Source organism: Lygodium microphyllum, chromosome 11 (genome assembly GCF_053477565.2).
Source record: "Lygodium microphyllum isolate KBCC chromosome 11, Lygodium_microphyllum_v1.1.10, whole genome shotgun sequence".
NCBI lineage: Eukaryota > Viridiplantae > Streptophyta > Polypodiopsida > Schizaeales > Lygodiaceae > Lygodium > Lygodium microphyllum.
Window position 1 is genome coordinate 17,472,504 of NC_141145.1, and position 26,814 is coordinate 17,499,317.

Here is a 26,814-nt window from a genome sequence, read left to right on the forward strand (position 1 = left end):
AAGGGCCTTTATGGGCTTCCTCTCTTATTCTTCAAAATCCCGGCCCAGGGATGACTGGTGGGAAAGGTTTTGTAGCCCCTCTTCTTCAAGTCTCGAGATGGACTTATTGGGTGGTTGGTGAGAAGGCTCGTCGCCTCCTTCTCTTCAAATCCCGGGGGGGTGTGGATAGACCTATGGGGGAAATGTAGTGGGAAGGGGGCTTAAGGAAGCCCCCTTAGAAGCTTCTTAAGAAGCTTCTATTAGGAAGCTTCTAAGAAGCTTCCAAGCTTCTGCCTGCGACGTCGAGGGGGGAGAAAGGGGTCGTTATCCAGCAGCGGCGGCGGACTGAGGTGACCTGGTGGCGGCTGTGGCGGCTCGCGGGCTGGGCGGACTGCACGGCGGCTTCCCTCTGCACGGCGACCTTCCCCCTTCTCACAGCCCGTCCACCTCCTCCAGCACGTCCGGCCGTCCTCCTCCCTCACGCTCGTCCAGCACGTTCCTTCCTTCCACCCCTTCCTTCACGGCAGTCTTCTGCCGCCTTCTGTTCCCCACTTTCCCCCCTTCCAAGAGGGGGTTCTTATAGGCCTTGGGAAAGAGGGCCTCCACACACGTGGAGGACTCTTCCTCATGCATACCCGTCCCACTCCTCCTTGGCCATTCCTCCCCACACTCCCTCTCCTCCAGCCATGCATCGGCTGGGGGAAGGGATAATTAATAAAAAAATTTGCCTTGAATTTATCCCATTTGCCCTTCCCAAGTGGTTGTATACTCGCGGCTTTTACGGTCTTCAATCTCGGCCTCTAATTCTCAACGTGGAGACCTCATTTTGAACGTGCATGGTGTGGATTAGGTTACAAATAATTACGAAGTAGGGAATACCCTTGCACAGGGTTTACACGGCGTGCGGGAACGCAATATTTACGGTACGCAGTGTGCGGAAATATTACATTCTCTCCCCCTTAGAAGAATCGAGATGTCCTCATCTCGAGATAAACTGGGGATATTGAAGATTGAGAGAGCTTTGTTCCATCCAGGTAGCACCCTCCTTAGGATAATCTTTCCACTGGACGAGACATTCTCTCAAGGCTCTGGATCTCAGTTGTCTCACCCTAGCATCTCAAATCTTGTCCGTGACTCCTTGACTAGGCATTACAATTTGTTGGTCATCAAGTACATGATTTGGGCTAGGTACATACTTCATTCTTCAATAGACTGTTATGGAATACATTATGAACCTTTAGGTTTTCAGGGAATTGCAGTCTATAAACATTAGGTCTTAAGCACTTGAGGATCTTGTATGGTCCACAATACCTTGGACTTAGCTTCCTGCAATCTCCTAAGGATAGAGAACTCTTCTTTGGGCATACATGAATGAATACCATGCCTCCTTCCTCTATCTTGACACTTCAAATCCGTGTATGCCTTCTGTCTATCCTTCGCAGCTTTGATGTCCCGAGGAAGTGAAATCATGAGCTTCGCACAATATCTTCTATTTAAATAACTGGCTTGCTCGTATACATACTCTCGTCCTATAGTAGACAAGTCCACAACTGACAGAGAATTCACGATACTTAGCCTCTAACTTTTGTTCCTGGTCCTTGATAGAGACTTCCCTTAGCATCCTTTGATAGGCTAGATCATGGCATCCTTCCTTCTCTAGCTAGCTCAAATATTAGGTCGTTTGGCATGGACACCTCTGTAGCTAGAGATCTAGCTATTGATAGATTTTGCAAGATTAATGAATTAAGGAATGCCTTGCGATTGAATGCATCAACAACTACATTCTTCTTTCCAGGTCGGTACTTGATCTTAAAATCATATTCCTCCAATACTTCAATCCGTCGACGTTGCCTCATGTTGAGCTCGTTCTGGGTAAAAATCCATTTGAGGCTCTTATGATCGGTTACTAGAGTAAACTTGTTACCCAACAGGTAGTGTCTCCAAAGCTTTAGAGCATGGATGACAGCTAATAACTCCAGATCATGCGTGGCATAATTCTTTTCGTGACTCTTCAATTTCCTTGAAGAATATGCTGATGATTTTCCTACATGAGCACATATCTTAAGGCAAGCATGCTAGTATCAGTTACTACCTCTACTCCTTACTGTGGTCTAGAAGTTTTAGGATCGGTGCTGATACCAAACTTTGCTTCAACCTATCGAAGCTAGTTTGTTCGGCAGTTGACCATGCAATGGACGTTTGCTTCCTCAATAATTCTGTCAAAGGTGCTGCAATCAAGGCATAGTTTTAGATGAAGACCCCATACCATCCTGTCAATCCAAGAAAGCTGAGTATTTCTTTGACAGTTGTTGGTATTTGGCCATCCTAGAACATTTCTAACTTAGGCTGGCTCCACTAAGATTCCTTTTTCCGATATGATGAATTCTAGATGATCATTCTGATGTTTGAGGAACGTGCAATTCCATCATCTTAGCATACCGCTTGCGTGACCTCCTTGTCTCAAGGAAAATCCGAAGTTGGGATTCATGATCTCCTTCCTGTTTGGAATAGAGTGTCGTCGAAGAAGACAAGCACGAAATCATCAAAATATGGTTTAAAAATATCCTGCATTAATCTATTGAAGGTGGCAGGTGTATTTGTAAGGCCGAATGACATAGCCAAGAATTCAAAGTGCCCATATCTTGTATTGAAGGCCGTTTTTGGAATATCCTCATCCTTGATCCTGATTTGATAGTAACCTGACCTGAGATCAATTTTGGAGAAGATCTTTGCACCTTGAAGGCGATCAAGAAGCTCATCTATTCTAGGAATAGGGTACTTGTTCTTGACTGATGATTGACTCAACCCACGGTAATCAATACATAGCCGAAGTGTCCCATCTTTCTTTTTTTGGACTGGAGCTCCCCATGGTGAATTGCTAGGCCGGATGTAGCCTTGGTTTAACAGTTGCTTGAGTTGTTCCTTCAACTCAATAGCTTCCGATATAGACATTCTATAGGGTCTCTTCGCAATTGGCGCAACTCCTATTACTAGCTTGATCTCATGATCTACTTCTCTTTAAAGCGGGAGTTCTGTTAACTCTTTAGAACTACGTCCACGTATTCCTTCAGCCAAGTGACCAAATCACTTTACGTCAATATTCATAGTCAAGACAATCGGGAAAAAGTTTTATTCCATTCATATCAGCATAGCCCTTATAATTATTTCTTGGGGCGATGGAACAAGTTAATACATTAATTCGAGGAGAATAAGATGTTGTTACATTCAGCTACAGGAACTGAGTAATAGTACGGATTGGGGTCATCGATTTTCAGGAATCGATAGTTCATTGGAAGATTAGGGTATCTTTTCCTTTGATATCCCTTCTTCACATGACGTCCCAAAACCTTGATTCGGTCGGCAGGGATTCTTTGAATCACTTCCCCGTACACATACTTATTCTGGTTAACCCTTCGACCTCCGACCCGTAGAGTCGCGTTTGTGTGAGCCTCAACAAAGATGAACAGCTTTACGATCTTTAAATCCTCCATCCACTTGATTCTCTTCAAGTTAATTTGAAGGTACGCAGGTTGATAGGCAGTTATGTAATAGATCCCTAAAACACCCATCCATCTCCATTCCACGTACACAGGTGATGGATTGTAAATGCGGTCTAGGATGTTCATCATTTCAATTCTCTGCCTATAATACGGAGAATGCATTGCAGTCATAAACATGATCCGGAACACCAAAAACTTGTTCCACGCCTCGTAATTCTGCAAGACAGTATTGAAGATGAGGAAATGTTTGGACAGGGACAATTTCTTTACTTCATTTTTCAATGAAATCTTTATGAAAACAATTCCATTGTAAGTCGGCTCTGATACCAACTGTAACGTGTCCGCTAGAATCATCCCGGACACGTCTTAGCAGTCCAACGGAAAGGATGTCTAGAAAACTCCGCCCGGCACTCCCATGGAATGTTACGGGTTTTGCAATCTAGGTCTTTCCGTGTCTGCCCCGTAGCGGAAGTATTCTGGCCGTTCCCACTTAGGATCGACCTGAATTTGGGTTTTCCTGTTTGGTCATTAGCTAGCAGCAACTAGCGTCAGACCCGAGCGAACTACTTTACGCAGAAACGCCAGGTCCGAAGTGGATTTACGCTGCACTTGGTTCAAGGAGAATGGGAAACGAGAGGGATGCAAGGCTCGACCTCTCTGCCATAAGGCATAGTCCCATTCCGTTCCCCTAAAACAGCGTGAATCGGGTAATAGTTAATTCTAAGTCATCGTTCTCGTTACTTGTTTCGGTGATGACGATCATCCTCTGTTCGTTGAAGACTTGAGAAAAGTTCCCGGCTAACCGGGACCACCCATCCATAGGACGGACCCATGGTCCATCCTCCGCACTTTCCTCGGTTTGTTTTAGTTATGTAATTACCTACCACATTAGTTTGACATATACAAACAGTTTCTTTGATTAACCCTGTTATGCACCGGTTCCTTCACGTAATCTTATCACAGGACATAAAGAAAACAATGCCAAACAACTTCTTTATTATCATTTTATCCTTTTATCTTTGAAATACAAGGAGTTCCCGCCTGTAGGCGTATTCATAATCCGCCCGAAGGCTATCCAGTAATCCACCAGGGATCACTAATCCAAGTTTCCGCCCGTAGACTAGTATGCGGGCCTCGAGATCCAATCCCGAGTCACGTTAGCCTCTTGTGCAGGGCCCGGAAGGCGAGGGATTTACAGCCAGAGCCCCCCCTGGCACCCAAGCGTCCTCCTGCTCCAAGTAGAACTCAACGGAGAGACCTCTCACGGCGGGTTCGGTCCACGTTCCCGGCGCGGTTAACAACCCCCTTGGTTAGGGTCAGGCAGGCAGTCGGGGGTAACTGAAGCTGCCTCTCCCTTCAGGCTTCAACCTGAAGTATTTAGATATCTTTTCATTAACTCCATTGAGCAAACAATGCAAACAGTGCTTTCTAAACTGTTACAAGCACAATCAATTCCAATGGTCGTTTAGCTGGCAAACTGTTAAGGAGTGACTCCTTCCTCCGAATGCAACCCGCATTCGATCCGAAATCAATTGCAACTTGGCAAGATTCCTATCATTCTTGGGTTAGGGTCATACCCTACCAATACTTTAGGTTTTGTTGTGGTAGATTCCAGCGACCATGTCGCTTTAGTTTGTTGTCTGGTCATTTGCTTCAAGGCAAATACCTAACTTTCCTTTTCCTTGGCAATTATTTCCCCAAGAAAAGTGAGTAACAGGATGATTACTCATCCTCTTGTAAGTTAAATTCTTTCAATAACTTGCCAACCTCATTTCGAGAGATGACAAAACTCTCTTGTGGACAAATCTCAAGTCTATACGATGTTGCAACCTTTTTGCACATGCGTTGCATCATTCCACGGGATCATTCCACCCATTGAATGGCGTTTTCCGGTCACGGAATTTACCTCCAGCCGAGTGGCAGGGTTTTAGGGTATCCTCCAAACCATTCCTAATTATGTTGGCCCATGATCCTAAAATAGGCAACTCCGTCGGAGTTTCATCATTTTAAACGAATGATCCTTGGGATAAAACCTTAGATCATTTCATGCATGAGCATCCAATTGACTCAACATTTAGTGAATGTGTGTAAGATCTTTGGGTTTGCGGGTTTTGACTTGGCAACAAGTGTAAAACTAGGTCGAACTCTTATCGCACTAAACCCTAGTTAGCACTTGGGATACTTATCATATCGTCTGAACCATGCCCATATGAATCCCGTGTGGTTTATGTGATTTAGACAACACAATATACTTGTCCTGCGACAAGGATGAACCTTTCCCAAAGGTAATAAACTAGATTTAATGGAGAACAACAGTTACAACTACACCAATACGTGTAAACATGCGATTCACTGCTTCTACGCATCACATGGTTCACAATAACCCTATCCTTCCTTGGTAAGGTAAAAATGCCTGATAATCCGGACACTAACTTCCCTAGGTCCTACTTACATCAAATAATCATTCCACTTTCAAGTCCATAGATCATTTTCGTGCCCCTCTATTCCTTTTCGAATAACGTCTTATGGGTGTTAACTTTCCCTCATGAATCATTACAAGGAAGATCTATCTAAAAATGGGACATGACATTAATCTTTCCATGCCTAGTAAAAAGGTGTACCTCAATAATTTCAACCTTGTAATGAGGCAACGGTTGTCCTAGGCTCGTCGCTTTTGAATACACAAAAGGAAGACTTGCTGATAAGGTCTTACAAATGCATAGACACCTTATGCTCTTTTCATTCATTCCTTTGAATGTACCAATGATCAAATTTCATATCTTAAGCTATTTCTAATAAATGTTCAAACAGCCAATTCATTTTCCAACTGCAGTTAACTTGACTAGTTGAATTCGAACATGCATGAGTGCTTCCTAATCCGTGAAGTTATCGTGAATAATTCAATACTTTTGTGTGGAATCCAAATAGATAAAAACTTGGACTTGTGGACTCCGTGAAATATCCACGTAAATACTAGGAGAAGATCCTTCCGCAGGCGCATCTTGCGACTTTTTAGGGCCCATCATGACATAATTACGGACTTCCAGGTTGCCTTTTCCCTTACGCAATCGGTGAATTTGCTCGCCCTGGTACGCAGCCTCAAGATCTTGTTCTTTTCTCCCTGGTACGCAGGAGATCCCTTTCGAATTGTGGATCTTTGGGAATACCAGCTTGCGGAATTTGGCCTTATGGAAGGCCTTGCGGGGTTGGAGCTTGGTTTGTGGAAATGGACCTTGCAAGAATGGAGACTTTAGAGTTCTTCTTCTTCTTCCCTAAAATCCTAGGACCGGCCTTGTAGGTGATTAGTGGGAAGGGCCTTTATGGGCTTCCTCTCTTATTCTTCAAAATCCCGGCCCAGGGATGACTGGTGGGAAAGGTTTTGTAGCCCCTCTTCTTCAAGTCTCGAGATGGACTTATTGGGTGGTTGGTGAGAAGGCTCGTCGCCTCCTTCTCTTCAAATCCCGGGGGGGTGTGGATAGACCTATGGGGGAAATGTAGTGGGAAGGGGGCTTAAGAAGCTTCTAAGAAGCTTCCAAGCTTCTGCCTGCAACGTCGAGGGGGGAGAAAGGGGTCGTTATCCAGCAGCGGCGGCGGACTGAGGTGACCTGGTGGCGGCTGTGGCGGCTCGCGGGCTGGGCGGACTGCACGGCGGCTTCCCTCTGCACGGCGACCTTCCCCCTTCTCACAGCCCGTCCACCTCCTCCAACACGTCCGGCCGTCCTCCTCCCTCACGCTCGTCCAGCACGTTCCTTCCTTCCACCCCTTCCTTCACGGCAGTCTTCTGCCGCCTTATGTTCCCCACTTTCCCCCCTTCCAAGAGGGGGTTCTTATAGGCCTTGGGAAAGAGGGCCTCCACACACGTGGAGGACTCTTCCTCATGCATACCCGTCCCACTCCTCCTTGGCCATTCCTCCCCACACTCCCTCTCCTCCAGCCATGCATCGGCTAGGGGAAGGGATAATTAATAAAAAAATTTGCCTTGAATTTATCCCATTTGCCCTTCCCAAGCGGTTGTTTCCTCGCGGCTTTTACGGTCTTCAATCTCGGCCTCTAATTCTCAACGTGGAGACCTCATTTTGAACGTGCATGGTGTGGATTAGGTTACAAATAATTACGAAGTAGGGAATACCCTTGCACAGGGTTTACACGGCGTGCGGGAAGGCAATATTTACGGTACGCAGTGTGCGGAAATATTACACCTATATACCCAAAGTGGGGCTGATCCATTGGGCTACCAAGAAATGACCCATTGTTTGAGTGATTCCTTCCAAAAGACGACTGAGCACGCATAGGTGGCATGGGCGTGGGTGGTGGCTGAGAGTTACTTCTCATCCCATTGTTTGTGGGATCCTCATGCCTTTGTGAGGGCTCTCCTTGCTCAAAGCTGATGTTGGGAAGGCCCATTCTTTCCAAAATAACTTGGGTACTTGCATAGGCTGCATTCACGGATGGGATGGTCACTCTTTCAACTTGCATGCTTGGTCTATCCTCTTTTTCCTTGCCTTTCATTTGGGAATCCATCCACATTGAGAACTTGGATGCAAGTGTTTCCATGGTAGAGGTCATTTGGCACATCTCCGTCACCACTTGAGCTTGACCTTCCATTACTTCCCTATGCCTCTCCACATGTCTAATCTCGTGTGAACTAAGGGTATGATTGAGTTCACTAAGACTTCCCATGGAGTGTGAGAGGTCTTCCTCTTCAACCTCAAAATTGGTGTCATCCCTTGGGGTGCACGCATCCCTTATCTGTTGCTGAACATCTTCATTTGCTTTGATTTTCCCCCTGTTACCTACCATGTCTAGGTGCAGTCCCGTGAGACCACCTGTCACTGTTTTGGCTATAACTAGAGCTAGACAACTCCGATTGACCTACTTTTTTGTTAAAAACGGAAGCAGTGATGCCCTCTTCGAGATGAGCATAGGCATGCATTCCCAGGTTTTATACAAAAAATTCTGTAATCAGAAATGTGGGACTGTTCTGTATAATCCAACACCCTGTCCACACCTAGGAAAGGTCTGTTTTGGGCTATAGATATTTGGTATGCTCCAAGTGGGTATCCAAAACTGAGCGGCATTCTTGGCAAAGCATGAGGGTACTCTCCAAGGTCGGCATGTCAATTCTTGGGAGTGGCAACACCTCTGCAAATGCAAGCAATTTCTCTACAGCACCGTGAAACACAAGAGGGCTGAAATTGGGTTCCCCTTCTATTGCACTGTGGGATTCACTATTTGCTTGGCATCATACATCACTTTATCATCCCTTAGCATGTTTGGCATGACTTTCATCATTATTGAGCATAAGAGTAAGCATTCCCATGACCATATCCAACAAGATAGGCTCTCATACATTCATAACCACTGCCCTTACTACATATATGACTACATAGGTGTATCCCATGATACCTATATCCATCTTCAATCCAAGTGAAGCAATACATTCCCATAAATCACTGCATATATAAATGCATGTTTATCTAGAGATACATTTGCTGAAGTACAACCATACATCCCATGCACACAAGAGTGTGTCATGCCATAGTCATCAAAATTTCCATCATGCCAAGTCAATTTCTCAATTTCCCAAGAAATACCTACACCTGCAATCGAGTTTTGGGCTCCGGATCACCGGGAGGTGGGCAAAGTTCCCCCCGGGCCGGGTTGTGCACCCCTTCAAGGTATTTGATGGCGAGGGGGGGTCACCCCTCTTTTGTCTTGCCACTCACATGGCATCGGACTTTTCCTCACCTGAAATATACACTGCAAACATTTATTAAATTAAACATCCAGCATGAGATGCACTTTTGGAATGGAAATTTTGGGCTTTTCATGAACTGCATGGAATTGGAATTGGAACTGGGAATAGGGATAGAGAGCTTACTGGCAGTGACTCACTGCGAACTCACCTTGATACAATGGATTTATTAATCAATTCTTGGCTCAGCCAATTCACAAGAAGCCAAATGGGTTATGGGTAAGCAAAAGTATAATCTCAATGAAGCTTCAGCATGAATAAAGTCCATTCCAATGCCATAAGATCAAATGAGAATGATTGAGATTAATATTCAGCATCCATACAATGTTTGGGACTTCTATTATCTACTTGGACTCTTGCATCCTCTCAAACAAGTGGATAGGATTCAACAAGAGGCTTAATGGGAGAGAATGAGAGCCAAGAATCGGTTATCTTGTGTTGTTTGATGAAGATTGAAGCCACTAATGCCACTTCAGTCCTTCATAAGAGCTCCAATTTGATCCTGCATGCTCCATAGCTCCAAAATGGTTGTGCTCCGTTAAGAAGAGATGAATTCAAGCTTGTGGAAGAAGGATTCTTCAATGGGAGAAGGGCATTGTTTGCATAGACTGATCAAGAGAAGGATTCCTTCCAAATGAGCACTCCATAATGCCTTCTTGCTTCCAAGAAGCCTTCAAATCTTGAGAATGAGCTCCAATGTGGCTGTAGCTTGGAGCTAGGATGGCTCAGGACCTTCCCATGAAGAGCTCTTGATGAAATTGAAGCTCTACTTCCATAGCCATGGCTGCCCACAAATGCATGTCTTGAAATCTTGCTTCTAATCTTCTTCCCATAGCTAGTATTTCCCCGTTATTAAGTCCCCCTCTCTTACAGAAATATTGGAACAAGGACTCTTGAATATACTCTAGAATACAAGAAATAAATAAACCCACTAAGAAATGTATAATTCTTGGGAATTTTCTATAACTACAATAAATCCCTTCAAGCTGAATACATTGTGCCTAAGATGATAACTTAGGTAAACTTTGTCTAAGACGATAGCTCAACAGTACTCTTTCAGCTCAAAAGGCATTATAACAGCAAGTACAAATGAAAAATTTGAAGTACTGGAGAATACTCTTACCAAAATAGCTCTGATACACATCAAACGACCTAGAATCACTTCAACCTTGCTTCTTTGATAAATCCCTATGAGATCTCTTCAATCCTAGCCACATAAACACTCTCAACTCTCACCAATAGTAGTCAATAAATATTTTTTTAGATTTGTTCCAAAAAATAACCTCTTACAAGCATGCCTTTTTGGCTAAAGGGACCCATAAAGAGATAGAAACACTTGTCTTTAACTAAATCCCTACTAATTAAAGCAATACATCACTTGTTTATTTACCTAGGCTCATAACAATGGTTGAGATCTCTATGTATAACCAGTCCAAGTCTACTTTTCAATATTTATGTTCGTGCTTTTTGCCTTCCAAAATCTTGGTGTTTGCTTTTCTTATATTGCTTCTTTTTGTGCCTAGGTGCAACTTGTTTCGACCATAACTCTCACATACAAATATAGAATAGGTTCATTCAAGTACTCAAATCGATGTCAATAGACTTGGTTGATAAGGCAAGATGGGTAGATTTTTGAAAATATTTCAAAATAGTGAAAATTTTCATTTTTACATAAATGGATCGCTTTTTGATATTTTTCTTCTTGAAAGACTTGTACTACTCAAAACAAAATCTAGCACACTAGTAATGGTCTTTGACAAGTTAATTTTAGTCACTTACATGTCCAGTATATAAACTTGTACTTTATATTGTGTCATTCATCGATTACTCTTGACATGCCACATAAATCACTAATATAACATTCAAACCTGTTTGTTTTCACACTTTGGACATGTAGTGTATTGACATCGATGCTTTATGAATCAATAGATCTATGGTCTTTTAATACTTCTTGTTCTCTCAGGGCATTCAAGTAGTAGTTTCTCACCCTTAGTATCTATTTTCCTGGCACATGTACTGTAAGAGGTCGTCTCCTTTGGCTCCCTTGGTAAGGTTGTACTACTTGTGTGGACAATGGGGCAAGTGCAAGTTGGGGGGGAAGGGGGGGGTTGCTACCCAAATGGCAGAAGACCAAGGAGTTGTGTAGATATGGAACCATTGATGGTAAGCAACATCATAGGCCCTTTGACATGGTTGTGATGTTACCTTTTATCTTTGTGCACCATACTAGAGTGAATTCGGTCACTCTTGGAAGTTTGCTCCTGATCTCCATTCTCTTGATTGCTACCTTTGTCTCCATACTCCTCATCTTCGTTATGGTGTTTTTCACTCTTTTCATGACTAGACCCTATACCTCTACCTTAATCGAATGGTATATAGATCTCATTAGCAAAGGTGGCCTTGTCATAGTCCTTCTACAACCTTTTCTCTTTGAATTTATTGGTTGGGTATTGTCTTCTCTCCCATTGTCTAGTGACCTTGGCAAAGATAGAAGATGAGCCTTCATAGAATGAGAAACTTGGGATGTTTCACCCTTCCCATGGTGCAAGGATTAATGATTGCCCAAGAAGCAGATGGGATTGTATAGTTTGTTTTGTATAAGCCATTCTCGTGTAGAGAGCAAGTTTAGAGCCTTAGAGATGAACAAGGAGTGAAGTAAAGCAATGAAGTATCTACTTTCTATTTGAACAGTGAGCGAGTTAAGGAAGGACTTGTGTGCAGGGAGAACAACAATTTATGAGCTTTAGTTAGAAGCCCTAAAAGAACCTTGGTGCCATCTACTATTGGCCCATGGAGTATATGTATTTGTTGTATTGGTGGTCTACCATTTTTTACTATTATGAGCTCATATTTTATTTTTACTAGATTTTCATGGAGCAATGGCCCTTGTGTTTTCCAATGTGATCAAATGACTAAAGGTGCATCTATAGAATCAAGTTAACATTTCAATGAGGTAGCTCCTTTTTACATGGCCTTATCTATGGCAAGTATTCTTAAAGTATATTCCACAAGCATGGAAATGTGACTTCTCCATATCTTGTATGCTCCACATTTCTAAGGATCCATACTTCTCGAAAAAGAATGATCCTTGGGCATATAATAAACTCTCTAAAACTATTGGTTATTAAAATTATATTTGCAACACTAAATTATTTACATAAAATAAAATAGAAGAAGTGAAGTGGATAGAGTACCATGTCATGGGTGATGGTTTCTTCCCCCCATACATTAAACTAATAATATTTTAAATTTTAAACTAATAAATTAATCTCAATATGAAAACAAAATATAGCAACTATAAATGAATCATGTGTGACTATAAGCATAAGACATTATAAAATAGACAAGTAACTATGACTATTTATTGTGACTTGTGTAAGTGATTTAAAGTTTCTCATGATTGCATTGTCTCTATGACTCATTTGATCCAATAACATGCAACATATTTTGTCTTTCAGGAAATTCAAGATATCGCAATGGCATCTTCCAATGCAAGTTATCAGCAGCTATGGGTACGTTCCCCACTCTTCCTACACTAAAGTTGCTACACACTACAATGCCATGTTTAAGAGCTAAAGTTTCCACCCAGTGTCTAGTATTTGTAGTCCATACTTTTTGCCCCTATAGCCAACTAAGTCCGCATGAATGAGTTTCTTAATCATTGAAGTAAATGAGGTTATTTGCATATGCTTTTGTGATGTTGCAATTAGTTTTCTTGTAGGTTAGATTCATGAGATTATACTTTAATATAGTATGTACTTTCCATGATGACGTTTAACTCACTGGCAAAGAATGCATTAAAATGTATGCTTTGCAACATCATGCTTTATTTCAAATTAACAAAATTATTCTTTACATGTGGTTATTATGGATTGAATCCCTAGAGAAGCATGCATTTCATTCATGGCGACATTTGTAAATGTTGAAGGAATATAAAGTTTCTTTTGGTGATAAATAACTCCATTAACATATTTATAATGATCAAAAGAAGTATTATTTCTATTTTGATATGCATTAATCATGGTTTGAACCATAAGTAGGGATCAAATAATGAAATATTTGAATTTCAAGTGATGAGGCATTATACATGTTAGTAAATGCTTTATGTTTTTCATTATGAATTAGAACTTCAAAACACATTAAATAATGCTTTCAAATATATAAAGCACTATCTAATACCAAAAACTCCTCTTGGTAAGTCTGATAGGATTTCCAAATGGCTTGACAGTTCTTCTCTCATATTCTATAGGATGTCAATTTGCATAAGTACAGTGTCTATACCTAACCCAATGTATGAATATCCACTAAAAAGAATGGTTGGGTAAACTGAAGAAATTGTAATATTAGTGCATGAGTCAGAAGATATTTTGATGTGTTGAAAGACTTTTGTTGGCTAGCTCCTCATATAAATATACTCTTATGCAAGGATTTATCAAAGGAAAAGCTATTATGGTTCTTGCAATTTTTTTATAGAAACTAGCCTAGCCAAGAATCTAAGCTCATGATCAAAGAGTAGACCACACTCTTTTATCATCTAAATTTACTTAGGACCCATAATTATTCCTTCACTTGACACTCTATGTAAAAAGATATTCTATTTAATTCTAAAATAGAAAAATTTATTAGGATTTATCTCAGACTAAATATCACAATATTTGGATCCAAATTGCCCTAAAAGCTCAAGAGAATCAAGATGTACTCAGTAATATGTTAGCACAAAGTGTCTATCTATATTTAAGACATGCCCTAAGGTTTGACCTATTAAAAAAACACTCTTGGGGAGACATATGATATAGGTTCAACATAAGTGATTTTTAAAACTTTATTTAGATACATTTTTTACATATAGAAGGATCCCATATAATAGAATTATATATATATTGCATAGAAAAGGGTTATATTTTATTCAAGAAAAATTCATAAATAAAGGTATCTATAAACAAGCATTGAATACACATGATATAGAGGGTACACATATAGTGAACCCCCTCAAGAGAACACCTTACAATTTCTCCCTTGCCTTTGGAACTGAAAATTTAAACTACTACTAAGAGTTTTGGCATCTTTATATTGTAGACCTTTTTTGGAAAGGTGTGTTGAGATTGGGTCCAAAATTTTGTGAGCATGTTGAAACAAGGGACTAAATAAAGATTAGTTGGGACTTTGGATAGACTTGTATTGTTCTTAAAAGCTGTATACAACTCACCTTGGATGATCATCTCTCATCTAGGCATCTCAATACTCCACTCTAGTCAAGCATGCATTCTTGTGTCTAACCTTAGAAAGAAAGAAAAAAGAACACAAGACAGGCTTGAGTTATAGTAGACTCACTTATCTTACTTTGAGAGCTCAATGATAGTTCCATGATTCAAACATTATGAACCGATGCCTTTGCTTCTTTGCATCATCCACCAATAATATATGCACATGTCAAGAGAGCAAGATTGAGAACCTCATCAAAATCCTCACTCTCTCACAACCTTACACATGACCTTAAACTCAAACCTCTTATAATAAATGGTGGCAAGAAGAAGAAGAAAAGCAAGAAGATGGAGATCACCTTCAATATCTCTCAATCACTCACATAATACAAACTCTCACTATGACTTGCTCTCTCACTCACTCTTATAAATGGTGACAAGAGAATCGAGATGATAGAAAAGAATAGATTAAATGCTCAAAATTTGCAGTGATAGAGCTTTAGCAGCATGGATGCACACAATGGATGAAAACAAAGACCTCCTATCCTTATGTAGACTAAAGTTAGGGTTAGGGTTAGGGCCTTGTGAATGAAGGTTAGTTTTTGCACTTCAATTCGCACTTTAGTGTTCCCGCCACTTTTTGGGCTCTTGCTTGGTCCTTCCTTGACACACAATTCTAATTAAACCTAGCATACACTATTGTGATTCCATTTTCATGTGTGGAACTCAGATAATAGTTGTGGTGTCGTGCCACTATGCAGGCACGGTGTTAAAAACTTTGGAGTGCAACATCATCCGACTTTCTTATTGATCAAGAGAGTCCATGTGATCTAAGTCATTAGTACTAGTGTGAGTGGCATAAATGGTCCAAAAATACTAGAATTTTGGATAATTTTAGCCTAATTTTGATATTATTTATTATAAAAATCCAAAAAAGTTAGAAAAGCTTCTAGATTAGGATGGCATGCAAAAAGCAAGTTGCTTTTACAATAAATTGAATCAATATGTATTGACAAAACCTGAAATCCTTTGTTTGGCACTACTAAGAAGCAATCTTCAGGCATTAGATCTCCTAAAGCTCCTTCATAGAACAAAAACGTGCATCCAAATAATAGCTCATTCTCTGCTGCTTGGAATCCAAATCTAATGGCTCCATTGGCTTTGGAAGGGGGATAAAACATAGGACAAGTGATCACAGGGATCTCCCAGATCACTTCTTCTTCTTCTTCCAATTCAAAAGTTTTCAGCCTGTCAATAGCGATCGCAACGCGCTTTGTAGTGTTTACCTCTTGTCTATTCTTTTTCTTCTCTTCCATCTCCTATCTCTACTTCCTTCTACCTCTAATCCCTAGTGGATTTGACCTTTCGACAAAAACCCCACCGATATTGGTGAACCCGACATGAAAGGTCATCAGAAGAAGGAAAGACAAGATGGGAGAACCTTCAAACACAATCTCCAGTGATGTTTTACAATAGTTGATATAGAATATGAATATGCTTATGCAAGTATAACAAAAACAATAGGTGATGCACGCTTTTGCTCAAACAAAAAGTGTTGTGATGAATGCTCTGCAAGTAGTTGAGCGTGATATGAAGTTGTTCAATGACAAGAATGTATCTGCGTATGTACATACATATGCTCAAAAGATGGAATTCTTTGAAGTGACTCAACTTGCATGGAGCCAGTATTTTATACATGTTATTGTACATGAACTGAAAGCATGAATTACTGAATTATACATTTAGGATGTTGACTGGGTAGCTTTCAAGAAGATACTCAGGGAAGAATTTTACATTGAAGATACCAGTTTGATTATGTGCAAGACTTTTTAGGAGTGGGTTTTACAACCCAATAAGGGTCTTGTGGCTACAGAATTATGAAGAGAATTTGAAAGTTGATTTGTGCAGTTAGATCTTGTAGAACAACAAGCTCTTGCAAGTCAGAAAATGAAATTGTTTTTACTAGTAGTCGATCCTGAGCTTCAAGAGAAGCTTGATGATTTGTTGGAGAATCAGACTACAGACACAAGTCTGAAAACAGAGTGGAGACATGTCAAGGAAGCTGTTACTGCACTTGTGAAAAAGCATAGAAGAAGAGAAAGATTGCATGTCTCTAGCCTACCTACTATTATAGGCAAGATAGTTGATGTATCCAGTAAGCCACCCACTTCTGTGGCTAACCCAATTTTGTACCTGCTATTGTTCCCTTTGTTAGGGAAGATGTCTTGGATGAATTGGTCAAAGGCATATGGGATCTTCAATTGAAGGTCACAAAATTGGATGAAAAAGGACAAGAGGATAGGGGACGGAGTAGTAGCCCCTAAGCCAGGAAAAAGATGTATGTGGTGTGATAGTTTGCAGCATGAGAGAAAGGATTATATTGCCTATCAGGAGGCCTTGGCACGAAAGCTCATCTTTTGGAAAGATGGCAAGATCCATGGACAAGAAATGGGATTGCCTCTTGCTTTGAATTTTGGAAAGGGAGGTATGCAAAAGTTATTGGAAGACTTGGCTATCTGAAATGCTTATGTAATTGTACATGCTTCTACTTTTGGTCTATAGTTGGATAGAATGCATGGCCAAGTGATGGTTAGTCTAAAGGCTGAAATATAGACACATACTTTACATGTAGCTGAAAAGAGAAAGGTTACTGATAGTGAAATGTCTCATTCATGGCAAGACATTCGTGGCATAACCGGTTGGGAATCATCGATAGATGCATATTCAATGTATGCATATTTGGCAAAGGTGCAAAACACGGATGTACTTGTGGAAGAGAAACGAAAGAGAGATGAGGATAATGCATGGATATCTAAAAGAGTGACAAGAATAAGTGTGTATCAGCCTAAAGCTACAAATCAGCCACCTCCCGATCATGTTATGGAAGAGGTTAGTCAGGAGCAAAAAGAGGATTACAAACCATAGGGCAAGCAGCAAGGATATAAGTTGCAGTCTGACATTGAGACAGCTATAGATCTTAAGAAGGTTCTTGAAGAACAGATCTTAAACAGTTGAGTGGAATTCACCTTAGGAGAGGTGCTTGGCATTACCAAGTGAGAATTTCATGATGAGATCATTGACATAATTAAGAGGTAGTGTTAGTTTCTCGGTGATACCACTAGTGCGTTGCTACAATTTGAAGAGGAAACTGATTTGTTGGGTATTCAGACTGAATATGAGCATGAAGTAAGTATTGGATTATCTATATAGGATGCTACTAATCAGTGGAAAACATGTGAAAAAGATAAGAAAGTGGCTAAAAATGCATTGTCTTTTAGTAATATGCATGGTGGAGTAAGGCTGATGCAACAATATGGGGAAGAGACTCTAGGAGTTATTCCTCGAAGTCATTATACAAGGAATCATTGGGCTAGGGCTACCACTGAAACGGTAGTGAAAATAGGGGAACATGAAACTCCTTGTGTTGCTTTACTTGACCATGGGTCTGAGATAAATGTCATTGAAGAGCAATACTTCTTTGTGCAATATCATTTCTGAGATGTAGTGATTTTGGGACATCCCTATATTACAGAAGTGTATATGGAAACAAAGGTGCTTGATGATGGTTCTACTTATGCAAGAGTCAGAAGCAAGGATGAGAGGAAAGTAGTCCAATTTCTTACTATTTGTGTTAATCATCCTAGAAATCTAGATATGCTTCAAGATCCTCCTTTGTCTTCAAATGCAAGGAAACTCAAAGATCTAGATTTTCATTTAGCACTGTTGTAATGCGGGGCTACAGCAAGGCCACAATATTTCTATTCAAAGGATATAATCGCCTCTTAATGGAATGAAGCATGTATTTACTATTGGTTATTCTCAATTTACAGCAAATAGTTCATGTTGGTTTAAGCCTATGGAAGCTATGTGCAAGGCTGAATGCATATCTATGAAACAGGCTACTAAGGAACTAAGAGCATTGGGGTTGTTAGCTAAAAATGAAGGTATTTCAAACATCTTTTATGGGCTGAATATTAATAACACTATGGCTGAAATTTCGACAACTATACTTCCAGAAAATGAGGCTGAAAACAGAGTGTTGTCAGTATGTTCTTTGGACATGTATGATGTTATAGCACTGTTTGCTCAGCAGGAAGGATTACAATGGGCTGAAGCACTTGTGGAGACAAAGTATAAGATAGTTGACAAAAAGGTGAAACCAATTGCTTTGCCACTTCCACCAAAAAGTGATGATTTGTATGTAAAAGTGTCAAGGCAGCCAAGCTTATGGGATCCTAAAGATATAGGTCATCAGTTTACATCTGAAACATTACAGGAATTGAAAGTTGGTGTAGAAGGGTTTCTTTTGTCTGTTGAAAGAGACAGTTTTATGTGGATGTTGGCTAGGCATGAAAAGGCATTTACATTTCAGCCAATTGAAATTGGTTGTGTGGATCCAAATGTTGTCTCTCCTATGGTACTATTTACTGTGCCGCATGTACCATGGAACTTGAGGCCTGTTCCAATGCCTAAATCTTACTTGCCAAATCTAATGGATTTGCTAAATGAAAAGATTCCCATGAAGATCTTGGATCCCTCTTCAGCCAGGTCAATAAAGTGATTGGGGCTTTGAGATTTATTGGTCAAGGTTTAATGAGAGCATAAAAAATTGTACTTATACCAAAATTCACAATTATGACTTTGAGTGAAATCATGACATGCTGAACTAGTAACAGTATGAAGGTGAAAAAAATCAAAGTATATCATACTTACCTTGAGTTTCTCGTAAGCAACAAAGAGAGTGCCTCATTGTATAAAGGTAGCAATAACAACCTACAAATATACTTCTGATCTTTTATAATAATCCTATTTTGCTTCCTTTGAAAGTTGATCTCAATATAAAAATGTTGTGATTGCCTTCCCTTAAGCTCTTGAGGTGCTAGTAATACCCTTGCTCCCAGCCTCCCTCCCCTTTTATCCAAAGTAGCTAGAATGTCTGACACTCGTCTCATGAGGGAAGATTTTGAGTTTATTGGTCTTTTATCTTTTTGCATTTTAATTTTAATTTATATTTAAGTGTTTTTCTTTTCTCTATGTTTCTTCCTTGTTTTATGTGTTTGTGTAGTCTACTTATCTAACTCCTTTTTTGTGTTCTTAAAATTCTTAATTTTCCTATTATTTCATTCTTTCTTCCACTTAATCAATCTCTACTAAATTATATAACCAACTTGATTACATTGATGTGTAGTGAGATAATGTATTGCTTCACAAAAGCAAACTATAAAACCACTCAATTACATTGATGTTTAATGAGAAAATATACTGCTCCAAAGGATTTACAAAACTAGGGATTTTAGGCTTGTTCATCTCTAATTCTTCTAGGCAATTGTATATCTCTATACTTGATTGTTACATGCTTTGAATGGATTACATATAAATATTCATCTTCAAGCAAGCTTAGTAAGTAAGCTTCCATTGTTCTTGTACAATCTTCAAGGTTGCAACTTGCACCTATGTTTATCCTTTGTAGATATATAAGATCTCTTTGTCTGATCAAGCAAAGAGTGTGGGGGTTTGGAAAGATCTTGGCCAAAAATCCACTAGTGAACAAGAAAAAGAGAAGACAAATGGAAGAAGGAAATATTGGAACAAGGACTCTTGAATATACTATAGAATTTTTTATTTAAAAAAACCCACCAAGAAATTATATAACTCTTGTGAACTCTGTATAACTACAATCAATCCCTTCAAGCCGAATACACTATGCCTAAGATGATAACTTAGGTAAACTTTGTATAAGACGATAGCTCAGTAGTACTCTTCTAGCTCCAAAAAAAGTTATAACAAGTACAAATGAAAAATTTGATGTATGGTAGAATACTCTTGCCAAAATAGCTCTAATACGCATCAAACAACCTAGAATCACTTTAGTCGTGCTTCTTTGGTAAATGCCTATGAGATCTTTTCAATTATAGCCACATAAACTCTCTTAGCTCTCACTTATGGTAGCCAATAAATATTTTTTTAGATTTGTTCCAAAAAAAACCTCTTACAAGCATGCCTTTTTGGCTAAAGGCACCCATAAAGAGATATAAACACTTGTCTTTAACTAAATCCCTACTAATTAAAGCAGTAGATCACTTGCTTATTTTCCTAGGCTCATAAAAAGGGCTCCGATCTCTATGTATAACCATTTATAGTAGTTCAGGCCTACTTTTCAATATTTCTTTTCATGCTTTTTGCCTTTCAAAACCTTGGAGTTTGCTTTTCTTGTATTGTTTTTTTTTTTTTGTGCCTAGCTACAACTGGTTTTGACCATAACTTTCATATAAGAATATAGAATAGGGTCTTGGAGTACTCAATTCGAAGCGAGTAGTTCTAATTGACAAGGCAATATGGGTAGATTTTCAAAATCCCTTCAAAATAGTGAAAAAACTCATTCTTAAATAAAGGATCACTTTTTTATATTTTTCATCTTGAAAGACTTGTACCACTCAAAATAAATTCTCGCACACTAATAAGAACTTTGACAAGTTAATTTTAGTCACTTACATATTCGGTATATGAACTTGTACTTTATACTATGTTGTTCATCGATTACTGTTGACATGTCACATAGAGCACTCAATACTTCATCCCTTAGGCACATAGTAAAATCATATAACATTGAAGAACATGTTTGTTTTCACACTTTAGACATGTAGTGTATTGACATCGATGCTTTACGAATCAGTAGCTCTATGGTCTTTTATTACTTCTTGTTCTCTCAGGGCATTCAAGTAGTAGTTTCTCACCCTCAGTATCTATTTTCCTATTACATGTACTGTAAGAGGTCGTCTCCTTTGGCTCCCTTGTTGAGGTTGTACTACTTGTGTGGACAATGGGGCAGGTGTAAGTGGGGGGGGGTTTGTTGCTCAAATGGCAGAAGACCAAGGAGTTGTGTAGATATGGAACCATTGATGTTAAGCAACATCATAGGCCCTTTGACATCGTCATGATGTTGCCTTTTATCTTTGTGCACCATACTTGAGTGAATTTAGTCACTCTTGGAAGTTTGCTCCTGATCTCCATTCTCTTGATTATTACCTTTGTCTCCATACTCCTCATCTTCATTATGGTGTTTTTCACTCTTTTCATGACTAGACCCTATACCTCTACCTTAATTGAATGGTATATAGATCGGTGGCCTTGTCACAGTCCTTCTACAACCTTTTCTCTTTGAATTTATTGGTTGGGTATGGTCTTCTCTCCCATTGTCTAGTGACCTTGGCAAAGATAGAAGATGAACCCTCGTAGCATGAGAAACTTAGGATGTTTCACCCTTTCCATGGTGCAAGGATTAATGATTTCCCAAGAAGGAGATGGGAATGTATAGTTTGTTTTGTATGAGCCATTCTTGTGGAGAGAGCAAGTTTAGAGCCTTAGAGATGAACAAGGAGTGAAGTAAAGCAATTAAGTATCTACTTTTCATTTGAAGAGTGAGTGACTTAAGGAAGGACTTATGTGCAGGGAGAACAACAATTTATGAGCTTTAGTTAGAAGCGCTAAAATAACCTTGGTGCCTATAGTATTGGCCAATGGAGTATATGTATTTGTTGTATTGGTGGTGGTCAACCATTTTTTACTATTACAAGATCATATTTTATCTTTACTAGATTTTCCTAGACCATTGGCCCTTGTGTTTTCCAATGTGATCAAATGACTAAAGGTGCATCTATAGAATCAAGTTAACATTTCAATGAGGTAGCTCCTTGCTCTGTGACCTTATCCATGGCAAGTAATCTTAAAGTATATACCACGAGCATGGAAATGTGACTTCTTCATGTCTTGTATGCTCCACATTTCTAAGGATCCATACTTCTCAAGAAAGTATGATCTTTGGGCATATAATATATGCTCCAAAACTATTGGTTATTAATATTAGATTTGCAACACTAAATCATTTACAGAAAATAAAACAAAAGAAGTGAAGTAGATATGGTACCATGTAATGGGTGATGGTTTTTTTCCCCCATACATTTAACTAAGAATATTTTAAATTTTAGACTAATAAATGAATCTCAATATGAAAAAAAAATATAACAACTATAAATGAATCATCTGTGACTATAGGAATAAGACATGATAAAATAGACAAGTAACTATGACTATTTATTGTGACTGATGTAAGTGATTTAAAGTCTCTTACGATTGCATTATCTCTATGACTCATTTCATCCAATAACATGCAACATATTTTGTCCTTCAGGAATTTCTCGGTATCGAAAGTGAGGCTATGAAGGCATGTCATGATGAGGACTCAGAATCGGTATGTTCCCCACCCTTACTCTAAAGTTGCTACACACTACAATGCCATGTTTAAGAGCTAAAGTTTTCGCCTAGTGTCTAGTATTTGTAGCCCGTCCTTTTTGCCTCTATAGCCAACTACTTTCACATGAATGAGATTCTTAATCATTGAAGTAAATGAGGTTATTGGCATATGCTTTTCTAATGATGCAATTAGTTTGCTTGTATGTTAGATTCATGAGATTATACTTTAATATAGTATGTACTTTCCATGATGATGTTTAACTCACTGGCCAAGAATTCATTCAAATGTATGCTTTGCAACATCATGCTTTATTTCAAATTAACAAAAGCATTCTTTACATGTAATTATTATGGATTGAATCCCTAGAGAAGCATGCATTTCATTCATGGTGGAATTTGTAAATGTTGAAGTAATATAAATTTTATTTTGGTGATAAATAACTCCATTGACATATGTGTAATAATCAAAAGAAGTATTATTTCTATTTTGATATGCATTATATGCACAAGAAAAATCATGGTTTGAACCATAAGTAGGGATCAAATAATGAAATATTTGAATTTCAACTGATGTGGCATTATACATGTTAGTAAACGTTTTATGTGAATCATTAGGAATTAGAACTTCAAAACCCATTAAATATTGCTTTCAAATATATAAAGCATGATCTGATACCAAAAACTCCTCTTGATAAGTTTGACAGGATTTCTAAATGGCTTCGCATTTCTTCTCTCATATTCTATAGGATGTTGATTTGCATAAGTACATTTTCTACACCTAACCCAATGTATGAATAACTGCTAAAAAGAATGGTTGGGTAAACCTAAGCAATTGTAATATTAGTGCATGAGTGAGAATATATTTTGATGTGTTGAAAAACTTTTTTCGGCTAGCTCCCCATCTAAATATACTCTTATGCAAGGATTTATCAAAGGAAGAGCCATGATGGTTCTTATTAATTTTTGATAGAAACTAGTGAAGCCAAGAATCTAAGCTCATGATCAAAGAGTAGACCACTCTTTTATCATCTAAATTTTTTGAGGACCCATAATGATTCCTTTGCTTGATGTTGTATGTCATAGATATTCTATTTAATACTAAAATAACAAACTTTATTGGGATTTATTTGACACTAAATATCACAATATTTAGTTCATAATTGGTATGTGAGAGAGTCCTTAGGAGGGATACACTTGCTTTTCTAACACTTTGGCAATTCTAAGTATTGAGTAGAAGCAAAAATAAAATCAAGATAGCCCTAAAAGCTCAAGAGAATCAAGATGTACTCAATATTATGTTAGCACAAAGTGTCTATCTATATTTAAGACATGCCCTAATGTCTCACCTATTAAAAAAACACTCTTGCAGAGGCATATCATATGGGTTCAACATAAGCGATTCTTTTTTAAAAAAATTGATACATTTTTCACATATTGAAGGGTCCCATATAATATGATTATATATAGGTTGAATAGTAAAGTGTTATATTTTATTCAAGAAAAAATCATAAATAAAGGTATTTATAAAAAATCCTTGAATATACATGATATAGAGGGTACACATATAGTGAGTCCCCCTCGAAAGAACACTTAAGAATTTCTACTTGACTTTGAAACTAAAAATTTGAATTACTACTAAAAGTTTTAACATATTTATATTGTAGACCTTTTTTGGAGAATTGTTGGGTCCAAATCTTGTGAGCATGTTGAAATGGGGGCTAAATAAAGATTAGTCGGGACTTTGGATAGATTTGTATTGTTTTTAAAAGCTACAAGTCACCTTGGATGACCATCTCTCATCTAGACATCTCAATACTCCACTCTAGTCGAGCATGCATTCTTCTCTCTAACCTTAGAAAGAAAGAAAAAGGAACACAAGACATGCTTGAATTATAATAGACTCGCCCATCTTACTTTGACAGCTCGATGATGGTTCCATGATTCAAACATTATGAACCAATGCCTTTGCTTCTTTACATCATCCACCAATAATATATGCACATGTCAAGAGAAGAAGATTGAGAGCCTTGCGTCAAATTCGGGGCGAATTCCTTACTCTCTCACAACCTCACACATGACCTTAAACTCAAATTTGCTTATAACCAATAGTGGCAAGAAGAAGAAGAAAAGTAAGAAGATGGGGATGACCTTCAATGTCTGTTAGTCACTCACATGATGCAAACTCTCTCTCACTCACTCTCATAAATGGTGACAAGAGAATCAAGATGATAGAAAAGAAGAGATTAAATGCTCAAAAGTTGCAATGATAGAGCTTTAGCAGCATGGATGCTCACAATGGATGAAAACTGAGACCTCCTATCCTTATGTAGACTAAAGTTAGGATTAGGGTTAGGGGCTTGTGAATAAAGGTTAGTTTTTGCACTTCAATTCGCATTTTAGTGTTTCCACCACTTTTTGCGTTCTTGCTTGGTCCTTCCTTGATACACAATTCTAATTGGACCTAGCATAGACTATTGCAATTCCATTTTCATGTGTGCAACTCAGATAATAGTTGCGGGTGTTGCAAATACATTTTGCAAAAGATAATGTAGCATGTACATGAGTAAACATGGCTCTCACAAAATAATATAACAATAATAATGATGTGTCCCCAACATAATACAAGTGTGCAAAATGGAACATTGAATCTAAAAAATAATACACCTCCAAAACATAAAATTGGCACTTATGTTTTCACTTTATGTCAACATTTCCTAAACGACTTTGACTTTTGCATTCTCGAATTACTATAGTCATGTAGTGACACATTTAACGTTTGAGAAGGGGGGAGGGGGTGTAGTATGCTCGTAGTATGTGGGTTTCATAAAAGTGTTTTTCTAACCTTTTACACATATTTACCTACAAAGAAGTATCATTAAGAGGGATATGATTATAAAGGGATATTTGAAGGTTAGATAGGAAGGCCATAGTTATAGTTGAAATCAATCTGTTCACTTTTTATAATGAAAAGTGAACCAAGAATGAAAAAAATATAATTACTAGCTTTGATAGGCTAAAACGTAATGTAAGGATGGACTGCTTAAGAAGACACAAATATGGTGAGTGAGAAGTGGGCAAGAAGGGACAATTTGAATTTGGCATGTGCTTAGTGGTGGGAGTTTTCTCTTCGGACTATACTAGGTGTCCTACCTTTGGGTGATCACCATGATTTTGGAAAAGTTCCCAGAGCTAGAAGTAATGTTGAGATTAAACCATTGAGCTAGAAGTAATTGTGCTACCTTTGGGTGATCACCATGATTGGACCAGGTTGGCAAGTTAGGGCATTTGATAGAATATCTTGTAAGGCCGTGCGTCCAACTCAGGTTTATCAGCTCATATATCTACATGAAGTCATGGATCTCATGATTTCCTCCAATCTCTACACCATAGACTTTGTTGAAGACATTCAATTGGTCTTCATCTCTATGTAAAATATTCTCTGCTTCATGGTTACTATGGTCTCCCATCTCCCAATGTAGTTGTGGCGTTTCACATTCGGTTCACCAGAGATACTGTTGGGTAATGTGTTTAGCCACAAACCGCAGGGGTTTCTAAGAATGAGCGAGACGAAAGACAAGATAGAAGCAAAAACAACTGACATCAAAATCTTCAATGTATATTTGGAAGCAAAAGCACTACACTAATTCTCTTTTTATATTACAATGAAATCTCAAGTACAATGTCCTGTTCAATAAGCTCTCAACTTAAATACAAGAAGAGCAGCATTTTTGGGTTGATTAATATTTGATGTGAGTTCCCACATGATCAAATAGGTATGGATGCTTTTGCTACAATTGAAAATTTCCTCCATGTCCTTGAATAAGAAAATCTCGAAGATCTTTGAGTTCAAGCTCCAACTTGATGGCTCCAAGTCAAGGATTTCTCATTTGCTTTCTTCCTCAATTTTGTGAATCAAAAAGGAGTTCAAGACTTACTTTTTTGGAGTTGACATATGATAATACAATTAAGCATATTTCTAATCAAAGCATTGGTGAGCCCTTTTGTAGCTTTCTAATTAGCATTTTAATGATGAGCATATTATAGATCAAGTATATTATCGTAGAGTCAGCTTTTGCAGTGGGAGTGCCTGGCATATTCTCTATTGATAAAGCTTCAAGTTTGGATCAGC

General features: G+C 38.7%; 1 protein-coding gene across 1 annotated transcript in view; it reads left to right on the plus strand.

Moving 5' to 3' along the window:
* The window catches only part of LOC148028581 (uncharacterized), a 63,809-nt gene that overhangs the window by 26,554 nt on the left and 10,441 nt on the right, over nt 1-26,814 (plus strand). Inside the window, exons 2-3 of the mRNA XM_087688464.1 lie at nt 12,693-12,746; nt 22,624-22,683. Of these exons, the coding sequence (XP_087544590.1) occupies nt 12,693-12,746; nt 22,624-22,683 (114 nt within the window). The remainder of the gene's footprint in view (nt 1-12,692; nt 12,747-22,623; nt 22,684-26,814) is intronic.